Consider the following 21,155-nt stretch of genomic DNA (forward strand, 5'->3'; position numbering starts at 1 on the left):
CTTCATCATTTTAAACACTTCAGTCAGGTCACCTAATAGTCTCCATCCTCATCCTGCATCCACCTGATGTATTACAGGGGCCATGGGGTGCTGGAGCCAATCTACGCAGCACAGACCTGAAACTTCAAGCTTTCTAAATGAGGTGAGATGTGCAGTTCCAAAACTCCTGAGTATTTGGTGAGTTCTGCAGGTTTAAGTCAGGCTTACATTGCTAGGAGATAAAAAGAAAATTTAAGATTTTTTTTGTTCTTTATTTCACTATATACAATTTCTCGTATTAGGAATTTGTTAGTTTGCACATACCCCTTGGGGTCAGAGCGCAGGGTCAGCCATTGTTCAGTGCCCCGGAGCAATGTCTAGCCTTAATAGCGTAGCCCACAAAGTGGGAGGAAATTATATGTGGACTTTCTTTTGTAAGAGTGACAATAAAGCATCACACACATGGCAGAGTCATTCATTTTAATTGTTCATCCTTATCCATACATTCAGAGTCCTTTATGAAGTCACCTAAATGTTGAAATATCTTTAGCATGAAAATTCTATTGGGGCAATGTGGACCTAGGGGAGAGAAGGGGCGGGGCAAGGAAAAAGAGAGAGAACAAGAGGTGTGTCAGAATGGGTGGAGCCTGAAACGAGAGAGAGAAAGAGAGCCAGTATAAGAAAGGGCGGAGCCTGAGAGAGTGAAGAGGCGGGGTCTGAATTAAAATGAAGGTGTGAGAAATGCCTTTGACAATGGATGGAAGCTGAGAGAGAGACACGATGATGAAGCACTTAAAGAGTGACACCTACAGGACCTGCACCTCTGCATAAACCTACTGGCCCAGGCACCAGACTGGTGGCGAGTCTCGGGAAAAACCTTGGCTTGGATAAGCTGAGAGATAAAAATGGAAAAGTATTTTTCCCTAAAGGCAAATTTAGTATTTAATAGAAACTCAGCAAGTAAATATATGCATACAAAAATAAAAGTTTTAGAAAGACAAAGAGGTTCTGAGCCAAAGTGAATGGTGGGAGGCAGAGCTGGAAGGGAAATCAGAAAATTACTCTTGCAAAGTTATTTTAATATCTATCTATCTATCTATCTATCTATCTATCTATCTATCTATCTATCTATCTATCTATCTATCTATCATATAGTGCCTTTCATATCTATCTATCTATCTATCTACAGTATCTATCTATCTATCTATCTATCTATCTATCTATCTATCTATCTATCTCTAATATAGTGCCTTTCATATCTATCTATCTATCTATCTATCTATCTATCTATCTATCTATCTATCTATCTATCTATTTATTTGTTAATTATATAGTGCCTTTCATCCATCTATCTATCTATCTATCTATCTATCTATCTATCTATCTATCTATCTATCTGTTAATTATATAGTGCCTTTCATCCATCTATCTATCTATCTATCTATCTATCTATCTATCTATCTATCTATCTATCTAACTATAATATAGTGCCTTTCATATCTATCTATCTATCTATCTACAGTATCTATCTATCTATCTATCTATCTATCTATCTATCTATCTATCTATCTATCTATCTATCTCTAATATAGTGCCTTTCATATCTATCTATCTATCTATCTATCTATCTATCTATCTATCTATCTATCTATCTATCATATAGTGCCTTTCATATCTATCTATCTATCTATCTATCTATCTATCTATCTATCTATCTATCATATAGTGCCTTTCATATCTATCTATCTATCTATCTATCTATCTATCTATCTATCTATCTATCTATCTATCTGTCATATAGTGCCTTTCATATCTATCTATCTATCTATCTATCTATCTATCCATCTATCTATCTATCTATCTATCTATCTATCTATCTATCTATCTATCTATCTATCTATCTATCTATCTATAATATAGTGCCTTTCATATCTATCTATCTATCTATCCATCTATCTATCTATCTATCTATCTATCTATCTATCTATCTATCTATCTATCTATCATATAGTGCCTTTCACATCTATCTACAGTAGGACCTCGGTTCACGACATAATTCGTTCCAAAACTCTGGTTGTAAACTGATTTGGTCATGAACCGAAGCAACTTCCCCCATAGGACTGTATGTAAATACAATTAATCACTTCCAGACCATACGAACTGTATGTAAATATATATATTTTTTAAGTTTGTAAGCACAAATATAGTTAATTAAACCATAGAATGCACAGCATAATAGTAAACTAAATGTAAAGACATTGAATAACACTGAGAAAACGTTGAACAACAGAGAAAACTAACACTGCAATAGTTCGCGCTATAGCGCTACCAACCGCTGGCTAAAAGCACTTTTTAAATGAGTTTTAAGCACAGGGAAAAAAATTAAAATTTGAAAAAATAATAAACCACCAAGGAAAAATAACATTGTATCAATGCACGCCACGAACAGATCGCTGGAAATAGAAGTGAAAACAAAATCAAGCCCAGTGCATTCTTTAACTGCCTTCCTACCTTAATGCGTCCAGCTCTCTCTGCGCTGCCTGTGTGTGTGCGTGTGTCGCAATCTCTTGCGCTGCTCTCTCTGCGCTGCCTGTGTGTGCCTCTCTCACGCTGCCTTTGTGTGTGTGTGTGTGTGTGTGTGTAGCGCTCTCTCGCTCTCTCTCTTGCTCGCTCGCTGCACAGGAAATGCACAGGGAGAGACTGAACATGTACAAACCAAAAGGGAAACTTGTTTGTATACCGAGTGTGTGGTCGTGAACCGAGGCAAAAGTTTGGCAAACTTTTTGGTCATAAACCGAGTTGTACGTGTACCGGGATGTTCATGAACCGAGGTTCCACTCTATCTATCTATCTATCTATCTATCTATCTATCTATCTATCTATCTACAGACTTTCATATCTATCTCACTCTCTGTCTATCACAGAAGTGCTACTCACATGTTTCTCCTTTAAAATGTTAAAATGCAGATATGAATTTCACTGGATTCTGTTTACAGGACACTACAACTACTACTACTAAGATACATCACATTTGTCATTCCTACAGTTGGCACATCACAGACATTAGCAATGCTTTTATGAACCTCATATCAAATGGCATATAACAGAGTCATAGGAATCGGATGAACACACACATCATTTTATTAAGTTGAATATGTTTAAAAATACTTGACGAACATAAGACTTTCATTTTAAATTGACATATAATCATAATGTGTATGTGAAGAAATTGAGCCCTTTGTTACATTTTTATTAAATTTCTTTTCAATTTTGTAGTTAAACATTATAATATGTAGACATTCTAATTTTATTTTTTATATTAGATTTATATATGCAAATAAACACACCTATTCACAATTAAAATCATTTTCCTATTAAAATGCAAATTATGAACAAAAATAATGTAAATCTGTCACAAAGGGAGCCCTGGTGGAGTCCCACACCCACCAAAAACAAGTCTGCTGGCACTGCAAACCAAGCTCTGATTGTACAAGATCTAAAAGGCCAACAGTAACAGACCTGGTACCCTCTTCTCCCGAAGCACCCCCAAAGGACACCCCAAGGGATGCAATCATCTGCCTTTGACAAATCCATAAACAACATGTAGGAGGATTGGCCATCATCTAAAGAACTCTTCAAAACCCTACTGAGAGTATCAGGCTGGCCCAGTGCTCTACAACCAGGACAAAATCTGTAATAGACCCCTTGGATCAGAGGTTCAGCCAACAGCCAGACCCTTCTTTCCAGAACTTTGACACAGTCCTTCAAATGAAGTCTGAGAAAAAGATAGATAGATAGATAGATAGATAGATAGATAGATAGATAGAGTATATATATATATAGAGAGAGAGAGAGAGAGAGAGAGAGAGAGAGAGAGAGAGAGAGAGAGAGAGAGAGAGAGAGAGATCTCACCAGGGGGTGCTGCATCTCCTCAACAAAATAGCAGGATACAAGCTGCAGTGTGTTTTGAAGGTTTCATTCCTTTTCCCAACCTCTACACAGGGCTTCAAAACACACCAATCAAACACTAAACAATTCCTTCATCACTCCTGTGCTACTCCAGGCAATCTTTGTCGTCTTCCTCTGAACTCTGGCTCCCTCTACTGAGGTAGGCTGTTCCTTATATGTACTTCCGCCATCCTGAAACTTTGGCTCCGGAGTCCTTCTGGGTATAGCTGAAGCCCAACAAAGTAGAGCTCTCTAGTCCCCTCAGTACCCCACTGGTGACACCAATGGAATCCAAAAGAGCTGACCCAAAGAACTACAATTACCAATATGCCCTTTGGGTATCTGTCAATGGTGCTATAAGCTCAGAGGGCTGACTCCTCATGTCTTGTGGGGGAGACAATGCCATGAATAAATTGTCTTCCCCTATCTTTCCATGATACTAACATCCCTGCTGGTTAAGGATTTCAGTTCAGCTCTGGATGGGGATGCCAGCCTCAGAGTGACGGCTCTTACTGTATATATATATATAAAGAGAGAGAGAGAGAGAGATACAGTATGTGTATGTATATATATATATATGGGCGGCACGGTGGCCCAGTGGTTGCGCTGCTGCCTCACAGTTAGGAGGCCCGGGTTTGCTTCCCCTATTATGTAAACTGGAAGGGCTTCCAATGGGCAACAGCCATGGCACCAGAAGTACTCCTGGGTCTTCAATAAAAGGGACCACACTGCATTGTCCAGCTAAGTTGGAGCTGGAGAAGGATGAGTAATACTCAACTTGAGGAGGGCAGTGCGCTGGAGAAATGATTGGAGGAGATATAACTTGTGTTTGGTGCTTTTTGGTGTGCTATTTATATAATAAACACCCATTTATTTGAACCTTTATTTGTGGGGTTTAGCGCCCCAAAGCTTTCACTACACACATACATACACACACACACATACTGTATATATGTTTAGGTGTTATTAAAAAAAATAATAATGTCAAAATAACATTGCTGCTCCAGAGCGCTGCCCGGTCACACTATGGTTTAAGGTTTTAGCTGTGGCAGAGTTAAGCCGATGCAAATAACGACGATTGTGCATTGAGTCCACTCCAGGGACTTGCAGGCGGCTGCAGAGACTCGACGGTCACGTGTCCCTAGTCGCTAGTTGATGACGTCTTTTAGCTGTGCCTCGTCTGCTGAGTCTATTGCACTCCTCTTGCGGCTAATTAAAGGCACAAGAAGAGACAGACAGTGTGGAAGATGTGAACATCTGGGACAGGTGAGGGATAATTAGTGGTGATACATTTTAGGACACTTTAATAACCGCCTTGGTTTTTTAATCCTCTCGAGCGTGTCGTGACGTCTGTCTTATCAATATTCACTTGGAGTTGATGTGCTGTGGGACTTTTTTTTCGGGGTGGGGTGTCGCTATCCCTCTGGAGTCCTCCGTGCGCTGCATTTTTCTTCCCCGCAATCCAAAAAAGACGTGTAGGGTTAGGTAGATTGGTGTCGCTGAACTGGCGCGTTTGGGTGTGTGTGTGTTCACGTCCGCGATGTACTGGCGTCCCAGTCCAGGGACCGTTGGTGCCTTGTGCCCTATGCGAACTGGTGTGGGCTCCAAATTTCGACGTCAGCCCGCTCGACATAAGATGGTTTACAAAAGGGATGGATGAAGTCGCGATTGGCCGGGCCCACTTTGGAGTTTTGTTTTTATCGCGTGGCCTCCGCGACCGTCGCTCCTTCTGTTTTTCTCACCCGCCGCTAAGCCTTTGTTCGGGTTGTATTTATTTTTTGTTCTATTGTTACCGGGGCGTTGAATAATTAGAATCCAGATGCGACCTCACTGATTCTTTAGAGGAAGTTCTTTATATCAAGTGCAATCGCCGCAGGCTGTCCGACAAGAACAGTCAGCAACAGAAGATGTCCAAATAATTATATATGAAAATACCAGTGCATGCCAGTCCTATCTTGAAGAAGCTGATTACGCAAAGGTTAAATGAGTTTGATGATGATGATGATGATATGGACGTGTTTGTATCTGTGGTTTCCTTTAACAAAACAGATGTGGGGGGAAAAACGAAACATTCATTTAACATGACTACCCTCTTCTTTCGGTCGCTTGCAGTAGCGCATCTTTCTGTAATCTGCATCTTGCTCTGTTATCATTTAAAACTGCTATAATAAATGCAAGTACAAACTAAAATCGTGACTGCACTAAATACTGTATGATAATAAGGCAGAGAACAAACGCCAATGAACACCGTGATACTGTGAAGGATCGCAGTGAATAAAAATGCTAGCTTATGCACACGGCACTGTATTTAAACCACGTTAGGAGATGCGCTCTTCGTGAACTGCAATATCTGAGCATATGCAGTACTGGTTACAAATAACAATATGTTTAAAACTACAACTATCTGAGCAATCAATAAAAAATGAATATGAAATAACATACAGTGAAACTGATTAACCATTATGGTATACACTCTCCGGCCACTTTATTAGATACACCCAGCTAATACCGGTTTGGACCCCCTTTTTGCCTTCAGAACTGGCATGGATTCAACAAGGTGATGCTAACACACCTCAGGGATTGTGGTCCATATTGACATGAGAGCCTCACGAAGTTGCTGCACATCCATGATGCGAATCTCCCGTTCCACCACATCCCAAAGGTGCTTTACTGGACTGAGATCTGGTGACTGTGGAGGCCATTTGTGTCTCGTGATCTCCTTGTCATGTTCAAGAAACCAGTCTGAGATGATCTGAGCTTTGTGACATGGCCATCAGAAGATGGTGGTCATAAAGGGATGGAGATGGTCAGCAACAACGCTCAGGTAGGCTGTGTCATTTAAACGATGCTCATTTACTACTATAGGTGTGCAAAAGTGTGCCAAGAAAATCTCTCCCACACCATTAGACCACCAGCAGCCTGAACTGTTGATACAAGGCAGGATGAATCCCTGCTTTCATGCTGTTGACCCGACCATCAGAATGTTGCAACAGAAATCGGACTCGTCAGACCAGACAATGTTTCTCCAGTCTTCTGTTATCCAGTTTCGGTGAGCCCCGTGTGTGAATTGTATCCTTAGCTGACAGGAGTATCACCCAGTGTGGTTTCCAGCTGCTGTAGCCCACCTGCTTCAAGGTTTGACGTGTTGTGAGTTCAGAGATGCTCTTCGGCACACCTTGGTTTTAACAAGTGCTTATTTGAGTTCCTGTTGCCTTTTCTATCACCTTGAACCAGTCTGGCCATTCTCCTCTGGCATCAACAAGGCATTGCCGCTCACTAGATACTTTCCCTATTTTCGGACCACTCTCTGTAAACCCTACAGAAGGTTGTGAGTGAAAAATCCCAGTAGATCAGCAGTTTCTGAAATACTCGGAGCCACAACCAGGCCACGTTCAAAGTCACTTCAGTCACCTTTCTTCTCCATTCTGATGCTTGGTGTGAACTTCAGAGGGTGGTCTTGACAAGGTCTGAAATGTATTGAGGTGCTGCCATGTGATTGGTTGATTAGAGATTTGCGTTATTGAACAGTTGAACAGGTGTACCTAATAAAGTGGCCGGTGAGTGTGAGTGCCACAGTTCAGTAGCCATTAGTTGAATGACTGTTGCCTGCCATCTTTGGAATAGGAACGAACAATGCAGGGTATTTTCGACAACAGTGGCACTTTCTGAAGCCTTAGAGACAAAATGAGCAGGTGACAGACGACATCACAAAGTCAGTTAAAAACTCGAGGATGGACTCCCTCTGCTCCCACAGCTTTTCCTGTCTGTAGCTTCTCCTTACTGGATCTTCGGTTATGGACAGTGATGGTCGGAGGTGGACTCCTCAAGAGCCATTCCAGGTGACGAGGTAGAAGTTGTTAATGCAGTAGGGATGGTGTGGAGTGACTGTCATTGACAGAAGATGGCACGTGGGAGGGATTATGAATTGGGGGTTGCTTTTTGTGGTTCCAAGTAAATGGACCAAGTTGAATTTTTTTTTTCCCCATGAGTCTTTCCATATTGCCATCTTTATCTTGCATGTGGGCCGCCATTTAACAATGCCATTGTTAGGATTTGGGTTCTTGTTGCTGGCGGGGTGGGGGTGGTCACAATATTGGGCATCTGTTACGGGAAGGAGCTATGTTTCATTCTTGTGCTATCAGACAGCAGTAACTCCATATTCGTAAGTAGGAGATTCCACATGGACTCCCTGATGAGTTCAGGTCAGACAATTTGTTGGAGCGTGGAGACCCAAATCTACCCAAATTCTCGGAGTTGTGACATAACGCTGACCCTTCAACTTGGTCAGTTGTCTAAAATAAGTAGAATTTTTGGGGCTGAGTTGCATTTGGAGTACATTGAGTGCTCTTTGTTATATGGCACCATTCCTCTCTATCTATTTCTGTCTGTCTATCATATACTGCACTATCTATCTAATCCTGCCAACTATGCTAGCTATCTATCTATGATATAGTGCCTTTCATATCTATCTATCTATCTATCTATCTATCTATCTATCTATCTATCTATCTATCTATCTATCTATCTATCTATCTATCTATCTATGATATAGTACCTTTCATATCTATCTATCTATCTATCTATCTATCTATCTATCCTGCCAACTACACTAAAATTTAAATCTATCTAATCCTGCCAACTATACTATCTGTCTAATCCTGCCAACTATGCTATCTATCTAATCCTACCAACTACTATCTATCTATCTATGATATAGTACCTTTCATATCTATCTATCTATCTATCTATCTATCTATCTATCTATCTATCTATCTATCTATCTATCTATCTATCCTGCCAACTACACTAAAATTTAAATCTATCTAATCCTGCCAACTATACTATCTGTCTAATCCTGCCAACTATGCTATCTATCTAATCCTACCAACTACTATCTATCTATCTATGATATAGTGCCTTTCATATCTATCTATCTATCTGTGATATAGTGCCTTTCATGTCTATCTATCTATCTATCTATCTATCTATCTATCTATCTATCTATCTATCCTGCCAACTACACTAAAATTAAAATCTTTCTTTCTTTCTATTATATAGTGCCTTTCATATCTATCTATCTATCTTCAGTATTTTTTAAATCATTTTTGTTGTTTGTTTTCTGTGTGTGGGTGCTTCATCTACTTTGTGTTTTGTTGGTTGGGCCACCCGTCTATCTTTGTTTTTGTTGTTTCTGATTAGTTAAATGTTTTTTTTTTTATTTTCTGATTTTCTTTAAATGTGTTAATGTTCCATGTTCTTTGTGGGTGGAGCACTGAAGGGGCAGGGCCAAGCTGACATCACCACTCCTGAGCCCTCCCTTTGGATATTTAGATCATTTGCAGAGCAGAGCTCAGAGGTGGGCAGTTTTAGTAGCAGTGTGGTGGGTGGAGGACGTACAACTCTGAATTGTTGTGATCTGCACAGATTCATTATCTGTAGGGAACAACCTAAAAGTTTGAATATATGCATGCTGGGAAGTTATTATCATAGAAATAAGACACAGTTTGTTACAACTGAAAATTTGGGAATTGTGGTGTGGTGGTTGTTGATTCCAGCACGTATCAAAGTAGAACATTAGACCAATCTGGACGAGGACAGGCCGTTCAGTCCAACAGAGCTCACCAGTCCTATCCAGTTAATTCCTCTCACAAAAAAAACATCAAGTCGAGCTTTGAAGGACCCTAAAGTCCTACTGTCCACCCTTCAACTTGGTCAGTTGTCTAAAATAAGTAGAATTTTTGGGGCTGAGTTGCATTTGGAGTAAAGTGATGTACATTGAGCGCTCTTTGTATTGAATTGTGGGAACTCTTAGAGGGGTTACAGCTGGTGTCGCACACAATGGAAAATTGGGAATGGTTATGGAGAGAAGGGTTAGTGAAGAGACCGCCATAACCCCACCACCATTATAAAAAAAACCAACTCTCAAACCACAGATCGGTTGAGAAACACGTTGTTAGAGCACGGGGTCAACTGGCAAACGTGAAGAGGAAGAAACAAGAGGATAGATAAAAGGAGTGAGATGGAGCAGTGGGCAGGCTGGCAGAGCCACCCCTTCTTACAGACTGGGATCAGATAGGCCCACTGAGGCTGTAGGCTGCTAGGTTACCGTTTGTTTTTTTAATATATCTTTATTGATTTTAATTATGGTAAAATAAATTTAACAAATCACAGTTTGTTACTATTTGTAATGGCCACCATAAAACACCTGTGTGTCCTAAATGGGTTTTCTTTAATGACCATTTGTGCTATTTTCGCTTGTAATTGAGTTGTGACATATCAGCCCACCGCAGGTCGAAATGGTGGTCTCGGTTTAGGTTAAAACTGACATTTTGAATATTTCACCCTTGTATTTGGTCCAGTCCTGATTGGACCCATGCTGTCAGTATGAAATGTTTCCAATGTCAAACAAAGCATACATTTTGAAATGTTCTCGGCTTTGTTTCAGGTGGGTTTTAACTCCATATCTGCTGAGCTCACGTTAGGCTAACATGGAGGGTTCACAGCATTCGAAATCTCTTAAGAACTCGGTGAGCAGCTTTCTAATAATTGTGACAAATACTGTAAGTTAACCCTGATATGTGCTCAGGATATTCATGAAGACTTTTTGAGGCACTTCTATTGCTTTTATTTCTACAGGGGAATAAGGCGAGCCCTTGCCAGCCAACACCTCTCTTAGTAGCTTCACTGTGAGAAGAGAATCTTAAAAGTCGACAGAGAGAAGAAAGAGTTTACCACAGAGCATGGCCTTAGTTAAAGAGCATAGCATGGACGAAAGACAGGCACTGGTTAAAGAAGAGGACTGTGACTGGGGGCCACCAGAGGATTTGTGTGCGAAGCCGGAGGATCGTGAGAGAATTTCTGTTTTTAAAGAGGAGGAGTGCAAGGAGGAGATCGGGGAGGTTAAAGTTGAGGACTCCAAAGATCTCTCGGTGAGCGTTGGCCTGCAAAAGCACGAAAGAGGGAAAATTTTCAAGCAAGAGATCAGTGAAGCGTCTCATTCCAGTTTACAGCCCTGGTCCAGTAAAAGAGGAGAACTGGCCCCCCAGCAGAATTCCATGGAGCTGAAATCGGAGTCTGAAAGGAAAATTACTGATGGAAATGGAAAAGAAGGAGAAGAGCATTGGTCCTCCAAGGATGCTGGAATAAGTAAGTAATGGGATTAAATGTAAAAATGTGGTGAGGCTGCTAACATTAATACATTTTCCCCGGGGTTGTCTGACCATTTCTAGTAATTGGAAAGAAGAGTGAGATACACGTGGGGGCACGACACCTAAAGCGGAGGTCACATTACACAGCGTCTAGTTGGAGAGCACATCACACTTGCCGTCTGCAGTTGCTGAGCTCATTGTCACACCGTGTCACTTGACACAACTGGAAATCAACGAGTCTGTCCAAATGTAGTGACTGAGTGACGACTCATCAGCACAGTTGTGCTCGCCCATGTCCCTGATAATCAGTCTGACAGAGCGGGCCCTCTGTGAAGGGTTCACAGGTACGGTGAGTTCTACTGCAATCTCGACTCTTCTTTACCTTTATTTCTGTTCTGTTGAGGTATTTCAAACCTGAGACATCAGACAGACACGTTTGTTTTTGTGTTTCTTTTTGTGAGGCCCAAAACACCTACTTTCCTTATTTATGGTCGCTGCATTCTACACTTTGTACTTCAGGATGAGCAATCGTTGGTTGTCGGCTGTCATACACACGCAAAGCCACCTCTATGAATAAAGACCTGGTGACGCACTTCAACTGGTCAGCGGCTCGTCTCTCAAAGAGGTTTGATTTTGTGTTAAGAACAACCGACACAAGAAAGGGGCATTCAGCGCCAGAAATCTCACCATTCCTCTCCGCTTAACTCGAAAAAACAACATCAAGGCAAGGTGGGAGCCATCTGTTTGTCTCTGTGCCTATCTATTATATAGCGCCTTTCATTTCTCTGTATCTATCTATGTTCTCTTATACACATGTGGACAAAATCGTTGGTATCCTTCAGTCAATGAAAGAAAAACTCAAAATGGTCACAGAAATAACTTTAATCTGACAAAAGTAATAATAAATAAAAATTCTATGAAATTTAACCAATGAAAGTCAGACATTGCTTTTCAACCATGCTTCAACAGAATTAATAAAAAAAAAAAACTCATGAAACAGGCCTGGACAAAAATGATGGTACCCTAGAAAAGACTGAAAATAATGTGACCAAAGGGACATGTTAATCCAAGGTGTGTCCACTAATTAGCATCACAGGTGTCTACAATCTTGTAATCAGTCAGTGGACCTATATATAGGGCTCCAGGTAGTCACTGTGTTGTTTGGTGACATGGTGTGTACCACACTCAACATGGACCAGAGGAAGCGAAGGAAAGAGTTGTCTCAGGAGATTAGAAAGAAAATTATAGACAAGCATGTCAAAGGTAAAGGCTATAAGACCATCTCGAAGCAGCTTGATGTTCCTGTGACTACAGTTGCACATATTATTCAGAAATTTAAGATCCATGGGACTGTAGCCAACCTCCCTGGACGTGGCCGCAGGAGGAAAATTGATGACAAATCAAAGAGACGGATAATACGAATGGTAACAAAAGAGCCCAGAAAAACTTCTAAAGAGATCCAAGGTGAACTTCAAGCTCAAGGAACATCAGTGTCAGATCGCACCATCCGTCGTTGTTTGAGCCAAAGTGGACTTCATGGGAGACGACCAAGGAGGACACCATTGTTGAAAACAAATCATAAAAAAGCCAGACTGGAATTTGCCAAACTACATGTGGACAAGCCACAAAGATTCTGGGAGAATGTCCTATGGACAGATGAGACAAAAATTGAACTTTTTGCCAAGGCACATCAGCTCTATGTTCACAGACGGAAAAATGAAGCATATCAAGAAAAGAACACTGTCCCTTCTGTGAAACATGGAGGAGGCTCTGTTATGTTCTGGGGCTGCTTTGCTGCATCTGGCACAGGGTGTCTTGAATCTGTACAATGAAATCTCAAGACTATCAAGGGATTCTAGAGAGAAATGTGCTGGCCAGTGTCAGAAAGCTTGGTCTCAGTCGCAGGTCATGGACAATGACCCAAAACACACAGCTAAGAACACCCAAGAATGGCTAAGAGGAAAACATTGGACTATTCTAAAGTGGCCTTCTATGAGCCCTGACCTCAATCCTATTGAGCATCTTTGGAAAGAGCTGAAACATGCCGTCTGGAAAAGGCACCCTTCAAACCTGAGACAACTGGAGCAGTTTGCTCATGAGGAGTGGGCCAAAATACCTGCTGAGAAGTGCAGAAGTCTCATTGACAGTTACAGGAATCGTTTGATTGCAGTGATTGCCTCAAAAGGTTGTGCAACAAAATATTAAGTTAGGGGTACCATCATTTTGTCCAGGCCTGTTTCATGAGTTTATTTTTTTAAATAATTCTGTTGAAGCATGGTTGAAAATCAATGTCTGACTTTCATTGGTTAAATTTCATAGAATTTTTATTTATTATTACTTTTGTCAGATTAAAGTTATTTCTGTGACCATTTTGAGTTTTTCTTTCATTGACTGAAGGGTACCAACAATTTTGTCCACGTGTGTATGGTGCCATTCCTCTCTATCTATTTCTGTCTATCATATACTGCCCTTTACATCCTATCTATCTATCTATCTATCTATCTATCTATCTATCTATCTATCTATCTATCCATCCTGCCGACTACACTAAAATTAAAATCTATCTATCCTGCCGACTACACTATATTATCTATCTCTCTCTCTTTTTATCTATCTTTTCCTGCCAACTATGCTCCATCCTGCCGACTACACTTAAATTAAAATCTGTCTGTCTTTCTTTCTATCTATCATGTAGTGCCTTTCATATCTATATGCAGTATTTTATAAATCAGTTTTGTTAATTGTTTGGTTTCTGTGTTTGGGTGCTTCATCTACTTTGTGTTTTGTTGGTTGGGCCAACCGTCTATCTTTGTTTTTGTTGTTTCTGACTAGTTAAATGTTTTTTTTTTTTTTTATATTTATTTTTTTGGTTTTCTTTAAATGTGTTAATGCTCCATGTTCTTTGTGGTTGGAGCACCGAAGAGGCGGGGCCACGCTGACATCACCACTCCTGAGCCCTCCCTTTGGATATTTAGATCATTTGCAGAGCAGAGCTCAGAGGTGGGTAGTTTTACTGTGGTGGGTGGAGGACGTACAACTCTGAATTGTTTTGATCTGCACAGATTCATAATCTGTAGAGGACAACCTAAAGGGTATTATGGTAGAAATCAGACAGAGTTTGTTGCATTTGAAAATGTGGGAATTGTGTTGCGGTGGTTGTTTGTTCCAACACATATTAAATTAGAACATTAGAACAATCTGGACAAGAACAGGCCATTTAGTCCAACAGAGCTCACCAGTCCTATCCAGTTAATTCCACTAAAAAAAAAAACAAAAACAAAAAAAAAACATCAAGTCGAGTTTTGAAGGACCCTAATGTCCTACTGTCCAACGCACAACTTGGTCTCTTATTCCAAGTGTCTGTGTTTCTTTATGTGAAGAAAAAGTTCCTAATGTGTGTGTGAAATTTACCCTTAACAAGTTTCCAACAGTGTCCCCGTGTTCTTGTTGGTGGTTACGGTGAGTAATGGTGCGAGGAGCCTCATCAGAACTGGCTGATGTTAAGAGTCGTGACCAGCAGGGGTCTGTGTTGGGGCCGCTCATATTATATATATATATATATATATATATATATATATATATATATATTATATAAATATATATATATTATATAAATATATATATATATATATATATATATATATATATATATATATATATATATATATTTTATATATAAAATGATTTAGATAGGAAAATAAGTAACAAGCTGTTTAAGTTTGCAGATGATACCAAGATAGGTGGATTAGCAGATAATTTGGAATCCATCATATCATCACAGAAGGACTTGGACAGCAGACAGACTTGGGCAGATGAAATTTAATGTCAGTAAATGTAAAGATTTACACATAGGAAGGAGAAATGTGAGGTTTGAATACACAATGGGCGGTCGGAAAATCAAGAGTACACCTTATGAGAAGGATTTAGGAGTCATAGTGGACTCTAAGCTATCGACTTCCAGACAGTGTGCAGAAGCCATTAAGAAGGCTAACAGAATGTCAGGTTATATAGCACCTTGATGTGTGGAGTACAAGTCACAGGAGGTTCTGCTCAACCTTTATAACACACTGGTGAGGCCTCATCTGGAGTCCTGTGTGCAGTTTTGGTCTCCAGACTACAAAAAGGAAATAACGGCACTAGAGAAGGTCCAGAGAAGAGCGACTAGGCTGATTCCAGGGCTACAGGGGATGAGTTATGAGGAAAGATAAAAAGAGCTGAGCCTTAAGGAGATTAAGAGGAGACCTGACTGAAGTGTTTAAAATTATGAAGATGATGAGCCCCATGGATCAAGATGGTGACTTTAAAATGAGTTCATCAAGAACACGGGGAAACAGCTGGAAACTTGTTAAGGGTTAATTTCACATACATATTAGGAACTTTATCTTCACACAGAGAATCACAGACACTTGGAATAAGCAACCAAGTAGCATGGTGGATAGTAAGAGTTTTGGGACTTTTAAAACTCCACTTGATGATTTTTTTGGGAAGAAATAAGTGGATAGGTCTGGCTAGCCTTGTTGGGCTGAATTGCCTGTTCTCGTCTAGAGTGTTTGGATGTTCACTGTGAATCGCCCGTTAGCCATCGACACAGACCGTGACATCTGATGAGTTTCAGTAATGGTTTGTGTTTGGTGTCACCTTGATGTATTGCTGACTATCCTGCATCTCCTTGTCACCCAATGACGGGTGACTCTGGTCTGATGGTGCTTACGGATCACGATGATCTGGACTATTTATGACTGCTCCATGATAGTCTAATGGAGACAATATTTGTTAACCCTTAACTACCCGCACCATTTCTTATCTCCTAAGTACTCGCGTGTTGTACTTTGAGCACCCCCTGTTAAAATGACTATTTCTATGCAGGCTGTGAGGTTGTAATATAAAATATTTCAATAATTTTCAACTGCCCATTTTCTTAATGTAATAAAATAGCATAATACTGAATAGGTTGGCCCAGTCTAGGATGATCTGAAAGTAAACCCGACGCACTTCTCCTGTGCTCATTCGTCACCCGTCACACTTTGATCCACTGCAGGATTTGCCCTCGTGTCACATGTCACTTCAGCTCTTGAATGTTCTTTACAGACAAAGTCATTGCCAGAAGAACATCTCATCATTGGCAGGCATATGTAAATACCAAAGCCACCATATGGAACTGCCGACTGGGCATCTGCTCATAAAACCGGCTGGAGGGAAGCCATTGCAAAACTGGACTCCTAGCAAATCAAGCTGATGAGAGATGGCGGATGCTGCCAGCAGGTTCAAGTCAAAGGACATTCGACAAAATAAGTGAGATTGGGGTACAAAATACCCCCAGTGTGGGTAGTTAAGGGTTAAAACAAACTGCTGTGCTAAGCAGTTTAATATAAATTGGTCATTTACGCATGTAAATCGCACCATAGAAGACAAACCCCCAAACTGGCATTGCTGTGCGTGTTTTTTGCCCATCCAGCCCCTCTCTGATACTCCACAATGCGTCACGGTGGAAGTGAATGGCAGCAGCTGTGCAGGGAGGAATTAGCTAAAGCCCTGAGGCCGCGTCCATCATTGAAGATGACATGTCCACTGCTGAGAATGGTAAACAATGAGAACACGAGGATTAGTAAGAGCCAATAAGGGGACAATCGTGACAACGGGTCATGGAAGGGCCTGAACTGGAGTTTGGCCGACTCTTTGTGAAAGTCGCACTTCAGTTGCTCCACATTCTTGTTCCACCACCCGTTTTCTTATGCTGGGATGACGGGCAGCTTTCAAATCGGTTCACTGCAGGGTACATTGGCACACACACGCACACACTTGGTCCCACCATACACTGATTAACACATGTGGGGTAGAAGGATGAAGAAAGTCCAGAAAGACCAGGAGATCATACACAATGCATACACATGCGGGGATTGAGGTGAGAGGCAGCAACTGCAATCCGCCAGCCAGCATCTTCCTTAAAATATCTTATTGATTTTAAACACCAGTCCTTTAACTAAACTGTTTGTGTAATTGCAGATGTCCAAGAGAATGGCAGCTTCTCCTCATCTTCATTTGGTCAGACATTTCTTGGGTGCAGACAGATACAGAGCCAGGAACTGGAGAAGATGATAAAGAAATCAACAAGAGGATCAGAGACTCTGAAAGAAGCCTCTTTGCAATGCAGTTCTTCTCCCACTGCCAAACTAACAAAGACAGAATTCATCAATCCCGACCAATGGCCAACAAATGACACGGATCAGGAGCCTTTGTACGTCGACCAAGAGTACGGAACATTTTTCAAAAACAAACCAGAGTGTAAAGCTCATATGAGAATTTATATGAGACCGAAACCCTATGCCTGTTTGGAATGTGGCAAACTATTTTCACAGAGCAACAACCTTCGGCGACACAAACGGATTCACACTGGAGAGAAACCATACTCCTGTCCGGAATGTGGCAAGCGATTTTCTCACCGGAGCAGTCTCAAAAGACACAACAGTGTTCATACTGGAGAAAAGCCGTACCGATGTTCTGATTGTGACAAACAGTTTTCCAGAAGTAGCTCTCTTCAGCAACACACGCAGATTCACACAAGAGAAAGGGCATTTGGCTGTCCGGAATGTGGCAAAAGATTTTCCCGTAATAATATTCTTCAAAAACATTTAAAAATTCACACAGGAGTAAAACCTCATTGCTGTTCAGAGTGTGGTCAAAGATTCTTTGAAGTGAGCCAACTTCAAGACCACATCCAGGTTCATGCCTGGGAGAAAACGTATTGTTGTACTGAATGTGGCAAAGAGTTCTTACAAGTAAGCCATCTTCAGAACCACATGAGGACTCACACTGGGGGGAAACCGTACTGCTGTCTGAAATGTGGGAAACAATTCACACACACCGGTAGTCTTCACAAGCATAAAAGAATTCACACGGGAGAGAAACCTCACTGCTTTTCTGAGTGTGGAAAACAATTCTTTCAGATATGCAATCTTCAACGGCATATCAGAATTCATAGTGGGGAGAAACCTTATTGTTGTTCTGAATGTGGGAAACGATTCTCAAACAGCAGTGGCCTTCGAAGTCACGAAAGAAACCATACTGGTGAGAAGCCTCATAGCTGTTCTGACTGTGGCAAGTGTTTCTCGGACAGACGGAGTCTTGACAGACACGTGAGAGTTCACACAGGAGAGAAACCACACAGCTGTCCAGAATGTGGCAAACAGTTTTCACAAATAAGCACCCTTCAGCGCCACGCGAGAATCCACACTGGAGAAAAACCTTACTGCTGTTCTGACTGTGGGAAACGATTCTCAGGCAGCGGTGCCCTGCAACAACACATACGCAGCCATACCGGAGAGAAGCCGTACAGTTGTTCTGAATGTGGTAGGCGATTCTCTGACAGTAGCAATCTTCAGAAGCACACACAGATTCATACGGGAGAAAAGCCATATTGCTGTGCCCAATGTGGCAAAAGATTTTCGCGCAGCAACAGTCTTGACATGCACAAAAGAATTCACACGAGGGAGAAACCCCATTGCTGTCCAGAGTGTGGCAAACAGTTTCCACAAATCCGCAGTCTTCACAATCACATTAGAACCCACACGGAAGAAACCCCCTTTTGCTGTTCTGAATGTGGTAAACGATTTTCTGACAGTAGCAGACTCCAAAGACATGTAAAAATTCACACTGTTGAAGAGCCACATGAATGTGGCAAGTGATTTACAGAGAGTAGTGCTCTTCAACAGCACATACAACGCCGTTCTGGAGAGACGTACAGTGCAGGTCATGATGGATTCCACAGAGCTAATCAAAAGAAACATTCAGGCCCATCCCGACTTTCTACTGATAACCATGATGCCATATGGACTTCAAAATAGCAATGTCAGTGCCACACACTGTCGTCACTACAAACTTAAGGGAATAAGAGTGACTAAAGAGTAAGGTTCACTCCCATTCTGGTAATAGGCACTCTAAGGAACTCTGGTGAAATTTATCAAGAGAGAAGCCCTGGAAATATCACAATGTGGCTGTTCAGGTCAGTCGTACTACCGATTGTTCTATACGCTTGTGAAACCAGGATGTTTAGGAAGTTCTGAAGAAAGGAAACTCCTAGTTTTACTTAAAATCTCCACGTACATCTGCTGGAGAAGATCCAGGACCAAGACATCCGGAAGAGTCTAAACCAAACCGAGACAATCATGCAGTTGGTACATTTCAGACAACACCGGTTTCTCTGCACACGTACTCTGAATGTACTTGCACTTGTATAGAGTGGTCCAGATCTAATTATGTAATTTCCATTATGCATCCATTATCCATTAAGTTTATTACATAGAAAATCACCCGAAAAATCCCGGACCATCGAGAAATGTGCGAACTGACGACATGAAGAATCGTCTTTACGCAGAACTGGAATCGTCCCCACATAAATCAAAATCATTCAGATGATTTGGATCTGCATAATTAGATCGGGACCACCCTGTACTTCATGGCCAATTTGAAAGAGAAGAGGATGTCCAAGGAAAACACGGTTCCAGTGGGCATTGGCACAATAACAATGGTATTAACCTCCATGCGATTTTGAGGAATGCACAATACAGAGCTCCATGGCATCACATTCAGTTTATGTGAGAGCACATGTCAAAGTGTAATGACCATATCGTACAGAGAGAGGGCAGAGAAGAAGAGGGGCCACAGATCTGTTGTGAAGTCTGGCAAGCAATTCTCACAGTCACTCAAAAATTCCCACTAGGGAGAAACCGCACTGCTCCTCTTAATGTTGGAAGAGATTCTCACAGATATTCTTTCCTGTTTGCCACATCAAAGTTCATACTGCACAGACACCTTATTTTAGTCTTAGATTTGGCAGGCATTGCTAATGAAGGAAGCTTTCAAACTCGGTTGGATATCCTGCCAACTGCTATTAGTGTTGAGGAATTGCACAAAAAGGCAGGCCGAGGACCACAGTGAACTCTCGTGGCATATTTAAGAGAACAATAATAAAAAAAAAAATCAAAGCTAATGATTGAAATTCACTTCTGGCCACTTCTTCTTCTTCCATGGTCAATTTCCATCATTGCATCTATTTCATGAAAGCGACTGCTTCTAAGAAGCCAATAGAGTGCCACCAGAGCTTGGTGACGGTTTGTGCCCTCTGGTGAGATAATAGTTTCCCACTGTAGATTTGGAGTATGTATGTGCTGAGGGGGGTCTAAGTCGTAAGAGAACTCGTAATGGTGAGAAACCTCCTAGATGTTGTCCAAGTCCCATTGACACCTTGTTGACGTGGTGAGGCCCAGCCAGTTGAGGTGTTTATCGAGGCAGCAGGTGGAAGTCCTACCATTTTGTGTTTTGCTGTTATAGTAGAGTCTTTGCTTCACCATATGAGTTGGAGATCCAAGACTGGGGAAGCTGTTCTCCTCTTTTGACCAGACTACTTCTTCACTTCCAGCAATACCAACGTGGGCTGATATCCACTGAAGTACAACCTAGTTGATCTCAGGAAGGTCGCTGAGGCTGCTGTGAAATCGTATGACGGATGGGTAGGTCAGTGGGGCTGGATGTGTAGGGTATTGGAGATCTGATAGGAGTACAATGTCCTGTTGTTTGCAACTTTCATCTATCGGGTGGTGTGCCGTAGCTTTGAAGTTGCGAGGGGAGAGAAGGAGGTTGCAGTTCAGTTCCACTTCAGCTGTGTGTGAAAATGTGAATCCTGATTCTTGAATCCTATCTGGTGTGACCATCATGTGGATTACTGGCAGAGCGGTGCCCTGGGGGCAGCGTGCAGACCAGTGGCCCTGAGAATGGGACCGCTGGTCGATCCTTGAGCATATGCCAGATGGGCTGTGGGGGTTTCATCTTAAAGGTGCTTTGCTACTGATGAGGCCACCAAAGACACCCACCAAAGGGGGGTCCCGTCTGACTTTCTTGTGGATGATGACAGCTTGTATTTACTTCTGAGCTGGCATTTTAGCTCACAGAGAGACAATATGAGAATGAGCCCCCAACACAGAAAAGGATGGGCTGAGTTTTTGCTGTCTTTCTTAAGGAACCTTCTAGAAGCTTCTCAGCAGCAGCAGCAGCAGTAGTAGAAGTAGTAGTTCAGGCACATACATG

General features: G+C 41.5%; 1 protein-coding gene across 2 annotated transcripts; it reads left to right on the plus strand.

Moving 5' to 3' along the window:
- Positions 1 to 5,048: 5,048 nt before the first annotated feature.
- LOC120528221 (oocyte zinc finger protein XlCOF6-like) lies at positions 5,049 to 19,378 on the plus strand. 2 transcript variants are annotated; one of them, XM_039752327.1, is made up of 4 exons: positions 5,049 to 5,193; positions 10,373 to 10,454; positions 10,564 to 11,073; positions 17,079 to 19,378. In XM_039752327.1, exons 3-4 carry the CDS (start codon positions 10,668 to 10,670, stop codon positions 18,755 to 18,757), a joined length of 2,085 nt encoding a protein of 694 aa, XP_039608261.1. In that variant the 5' UTR covers positions 5,049 to 5,193; positions 10,373 to 10,454; positions 10,564 to 10,667; the 3' UTR covers positions 18,758 to 19,378. The 2 variants fall into 2 exon arrangements, with proteins under 2 accessions (XP_039608261.1, XP_039608260.1); XM_039752326.1 differs by lacking the exon at positions 10,373 to 10,454.
- Positions 19,379 to 21,155: the final 1,777 nt, after the last annotated feature.

The sequence above is a fragment of the Polypterus senegalus genome, chromosome 4 (assembly GCF_016835505.1).
Source record: "Polypterus senegalus isolate Bchr_013 chromosome 4, ASM1683550v1, whole genome shotgun sequence".
NCBI lineage: Eukaryota > Metazoa > Chordata > Cladistia > Polypteriformes > Polypteridae > Polypterus > Polypterus senegalus.

Coding starts and splice junctions, on each gene's coding strand:
- LOC120528221 (XM_039752327.1), top strand. CDS start 10,668: ATGGCCTTAGTTAAAGAGCATAGCATGGACGAAAGACAGGCACTGGTT. Junction 11,074..17,078: donor CTCCAAGGATGCTGGAATAA/GTAAGTAATGGG, acceptor GTGTAATTGCAG/ATGTCCAAGAGAATGGCAGC.